At 34.4% G+C, this 5,304-nt stretch overlaps 1 protein-coding gene across 1 annotated transcript; it reads right to left on the bottom strand.

Annotated features, from left to right (window-relative positions):
- Positions 1-1,222: 1,222 nt before the first annotated feature.
- Positions 1,223-4,797, bottom strand: LOC120328434 (uncharacterized). Its single transcript, XM_039394917.2, has 2 exons — positions 4,381-4,797; positions 1,223-3,895 (listed from the first exon to the last, which is right to left on the bottom strand). The coding sequence occupies exons 1-2, from the start codon at positions 4,552-4,554 to the stop codon at positions 2,318-2,320; spliced, it is 1,752 nt and encodes a 583-aa protein (XP_039250851.2). The 5' UTR covers positions 4,555-4,797; the 3' UTR covers positions 1,223-2,317.
- Positions 4,798-5,304: the final 507 nt, after the last annotated feature.

The following is a 5,304-nucleotide window of genomic DNA, read 5'->3' as shown; positions in this document are numbered from 1 at the left end:
ATCGATGCTCCAAGAAATCCTAATGTTAAGTAGCTAATAAGTACAGGTAATAGGCTATTGTTCAGTTGTTACACACTAAATATTGTATGTCAAATGATTTTAATAATAGACACTAGAATAGACTTGAAAAAAGCCAGAAAACGCCAAAAAAGCCAAACGGAAATTCTGACGCCAAACGCGTTTGAAAAAAGCCAAAAATGGCAAATTTGGCGTTAAAAAAGCCAATATGGCAACCCTGTTGCCAGTTGCCTCAGCTAACCATAACAATAGTCAATTCATTGACATTAGTGATGTAACAATATTTCGAAAGATTTTACTATAGTTATTTTTATGACGAAACAACACCAAATGCGATTTTTGTTCACTCTCGCGCCAATGCGACGCGGGCCACAGATAATCAAGCGGCGGGCCACATGTGGGTTTGGACCACCCTGCCCTAGTGTATGGGACCCATATTATACTCCACCAGGACTTTCGGAGTTCGGAGTTTGTAGGCCTACTTTCACAACTGTCGACCCTTTGCGATAGGCAGTGATTGGACGACCAATCTCAACTTATGTAACAAAAAAAGATAAATGAAGGTTAAAGAGATCAAAAGAGCACTTTTATCTCTTCCTCCATTCGTTTGTGGACTGAAAATTTTTTATTTGCACAGGAAAGTGGCACACATCATTGACCTCTTGGAATGAATTTTTATAATCCAGAAAATCAAAAAGAGAAACCCCAAATTCTCGGTAATTCATTTCACGGACTGAGTTAGTAGACCTCATCTTACTCGAGATGTAGTTTCTTAGTTACTAATACTGTATTGGTTTGTGGTGAAGGATAGGATGAATTTCTACGGATTCGAGAGACAGTTGACTTTCATCAAGCGATGTTATATTTTTATGATGCTAATAATACATTCTTGTCATGAATTTGCATTTTTTCTCTTTAAAAGCGAGTTCTTCTGCAAGGTTCGACTACAAGGTATTGAAATTAACAGTAACACCTATCTTCGACTTGATACACTACGCTTTTGTTGGTAACTCTCGCAAGAAAGGTAAATATGGTTATTGTGGAATCCGGTGAACACCGGGCTAAGCCTAAAAAATACGTTTCTGACGTCTCGGCGTTATTACGATTATTCTAACTGAAAGAAGCAAACATTGCGACAGTATTTCGCCACAAAACTCAGCATAGTGATAGGAATTTGTACCCTACCCAGTAAATAACACATCAGTAATTTGTAAGAACTTTATTTCGAAAAAATTATTTAAACAAGAACGTATGAAAAGGCTGAAAGATATGTTCGCCACATAGAAAGTTTCCGTGTGCTCTACCTTCATCACTCAAGGGTAAGGCAAGACATAATATAGTGTATATTGAAAAAAATGAAGATATAAGAGAAATGTAATTATACGTCAGACCCCTCCTAAAATTTTCAATGTATACGCCGATTTCGACAGGATAAATTCGGGTTGAGCTGAAGAATTAAAAAACAGCATTGATGGCGATTGGGACATCATTGTTATACAAAAATATAATTTTAGGTGTATACATACAAAACAGTGAGGGAAATTTCAACACAATGAAATATGAATATATTAGAAAACCAATATGAGCTACTATTAATGATAATGGTCAAATAAATAAATTCCAGAAATTGTCAAGCTGATAAATTACAGAGTTTGTTACATTGGATGAGATTGTGCTGAGGCTGGAAAGTTCATATTCAGTTCAAAACGATTTCAAAATCAAATTTAAAAATTGGCAAGAATTTCACATTTGACAAAATATACCATATGGATTCAAGTTAAGAATAAAGAAGCCATAATTGTAGATAGGAGTGTTAGATGTGAAAAAAAATTGGTAGATACTAAACTATTTCTAACATTGATTAACTAGTAGTTGTAGTAATCTTTGCAATTTATAATACCAATGAGTGTAATTCCTTGTACTGCTAATAAGCTAACCATGTATTAAGCTCTGAAATAAATATTTGCCATTCTGATTCACGTTTCATCAACTTGGCTGAGAAAGTTAACAAACTTTGATAGTGTATATCTCCAGTTTTAATAAGCAGACGAGTTGGAATCATTTCAGAAAAATTTGAACAGTGTTGATAGTCAATATTCCAAAAGCAATAATAATTTGAACCTCTATGACTTCAAGAGTAAGGATTTTACCATTGTAATAGCACAAAGCCAAGCATTATCATAGCTAAAACAATATTACTCATCATTTTGTAAAATTCTTTGAAGATGAAAAGACTAGCAATCAATGTCATCAGCTACTTTTGCAATATTTTAAACAAAGCGAAATATCCATTCTATTTTCACATTTTTTTCCTCAAATTTTTTCGTCTTTTCATTTCATTGTACATTTCAACTTGTAACTCTTCCACACTGATATCATCTTCACTTTGCAATGGATCATAAACATGATTTTTTGCTCTTGTTCGTGATGTATTAAACAAAGGAACTTGCAAAAAATTTGAATTACTCGATGTTGGCGACTCCAGTTTCATTCTTCGGATGGGACTGCACAAATTATCACTTGGTTGCGAAGTTACATTATGAAGACATCTTGCAGAAGTCTTTTTTCTACCTTGACTCCTGTTATGACTCCCCTTTTTTGACTGCACCGTTTTTGAATGGCACATTATGGTATCTTTAGTTTCACAATTTTTTCTTTCCAATTTTGAACAAGAACGGGTAATTCTGCGAGATGAATAGTCTGGAGACACCATACTCAATGACTTGACACACTTTGGTGGAGACCCAAAAACATCCAACATTTCATCTCTTTTATCAGGGATTTTACTGGTCATTGACTTATTTCTGCCTTTCCGTGAAGTTGGTTTACATGCGTCCTTCAAAGACAATGAATCGCTATATTTATTTTCCATTTTTGAACAAGAATGTGTAATTCTTTGACAGGTATTACTTGGAGACCTTACTCTTAAAAAGTAAGGACTTTTAGGTTTAGAAATTGAAGACATATCTTCCAATACCTCTTCTGATGTTTTTGTACTAGAAAATAACTTTCTAACTCGGCCCCCTTTTTTATCAGAGAAGGGTTTGTTTGAAGATGGATTCAACTTTTTATGAGATGGAGTTCGGGGCAATTTCGGAACACTATAAAATGGATTTGATTTTGTACTATGTGACTTCTTGCTAAAAGTGTTGACAATTTGAGATGGATCGTTATGGAGTGCATTATTTTTATCCATCGAGATTTCAGATGGGCGCAACAAACTGTTATCTGGAAGTCTTAAATGATCAGCATTGTCAGATAATGAAATTTCATCTTCGGCTGCTGATGTGTCTGATGTAGATGTGTGAGTAATTACGGAACTTTTTAAAGATCGCCGTTTGTTTCTATCCACCCTAATTGAAAAATTTGAGTCGACTTTTTCTTTTTTCTTGTGTGCTTCTTTCTTGGTATTTTTAGGTGTTTGCATTAGTTCCTCCAAATTTCGGTCACAATTTCCTGAAGATAATTTCAGCCCCATAAATGAAAGTTCTGAGTCTTGTATTGGGATTTGCGATCTATGTGATTGAACAATTTTTTCATTTTTCGAGCTGCTTGCATTCAAATTAAAATCTGTTGATAATTTGGGTCTATCTTGATTCAAATTCTCAATTTTTTTTCTTTGATGGAATAGAAAAATATCCGTGTTATCTTCATATTCTCCGTCATCTGATATTGATCCTCTGGAACCATCATCATCAGAGGAGAGAGTATCACTCAAAAAACCTGTTCTATTCGTTAGCAAAGCATTTGTAATGTTTAACACTGAATCATGATAAGCGGACATATCATTAACTAAAGGAAAGTCCTCTCCTGGAATGTTGAAAAAGTCTGCCTTCATTTCGTCAACTGTCACATTATGCAGTCCGAGTTCCCTTTCCTGTTAATAACAGTTTATATATTAGAGGCATAATTTTATTTTATTTTTTGACAAGCCTAGCCATGAGGACAGGTTATAGTACACAAATCACCATGCCATAATATAAAATATTTTTTCGCACCTAACGATATTTGAGACAATTACAATAAGTCTCATATAATTGTTAAATCTGTGAATATGGCAATTCGTCTAAAATGATCACCTGCAGTCAAATATAGAATTTTGAGTATCGCTAAACGAGAAACTCTTTACTGCTTTAAGATATTTCATATTATAAAATATATAAACATACACAAAAAATATATTTTTCCCTTTCTAACAAGATATCCCTAGAAATGTCACAAAAACATCATACTGTAATACGTCAATGCAATTGAAGACAAGTAACATAACATAAAATAACAAATATAAATAATTGAGATATTTCTTCAATTGACAATTGTTATCTAATAAAACATAACTTCCCCTCTCTAGCCTATATATACCTGCACTTCTGTTAGTCTACTACGATCTTCATATTCCGAAACAGAATCATTAGTTCGCTCCAATGACGCTATGTCAATCACAACACTTTCTGCATCATCGTTTTCCGCTGCGTATTCATAGGTTTTTATAATTCGATGAAGATTTCTTAGATATGTTTGGTTTGAACCAAGCATTTTACAGATAGGCAACTACGGTAACTCAAGTAAAGAAGGAAAGGACAGGCAAAATACGGTACTGTAAATCAATACTGCAATAACAAAATTTGTTAATATCAAATTACAGAATTATGTAACTTTACTTGGCCTAATCAATATTAGTACGGTACGGTACTTTTCCTCAATCTAGAGATCTAGTCTAACTTGGGAAAAGAGTGGAACTTCCCAATCCCATTGTCTTTCATAGACTACCGTTACAACTGTACAAATCTGAATTAAAACAACAACTTGACAAGAAGAATGGATAAATGAATATAAAAAACTTAGGTAGGGGTAGGGCGAACATTCGTATTTCGCGCCTTCCGCAGTTCCGCTGACTAAAAAAAGTGTCCCACATTATCCACGCTCTCGCGACTTCAGGCACTTTGATTTTCTTACGTTGTTCATTTGGATTTCACTTTTAATTGATCTAAATCGGTGGTTCTTGAACTTTTTGAGCAGCCGCGCCCTCCTTTGAAAAATTTTACAATCCCCCCCTCTTTTTTCTTTAAAAAAATGCTTTTGTGATGGGCAGGTCGCTATATATTAAGATGGCGCTATAAGAGTGTTGGTTTCATAGCGTCATTGCTCGGATTGTTTAGGCATAAAACGCTTCGGAGTACAACTTCGCCATTCACTGTCGTATGTATAAAGCCACATAATGGTTGGTCATCATACATTCCCGTTTTTGCAATACCTGGTAAACTCAAACTAATTTGTAAGTAAAAC

Source organism: Styela clava, chromosome 7, assembly GCF_964204865.1.
Source record: "Styela clava chromosome 7, kaStyClav1.hap1.2, whole genome shotgun sequence".
In the NCBI taxonomy this organism is placed as follows: Eukaryota; Metazoa; Chordata; class Ascidiacea; order Stolidobranchia; family Styelidae; genus Styela; species Styela clava.
This window is presented reverse-complemented; position numbering and strand designations above follow the sequence as displayed.

Excerpts from the sequence above, each read along its gene's own strand:
- LOC120328434 (XM_039394917.2), bottom strand. The coding sequence starts at position 4,554 with ATGCTTGGTTCAAACCAAACATATCTAAGAAATCTTCATCGAATTATA. Across the intron at positions 3,896-4,380 it reads GTAGACTAACAGAAGTGCAG|GAAAGGGAACTCGGACTGCA; the intron begins GTATATATAGGC and ends TGTTATTAACAG.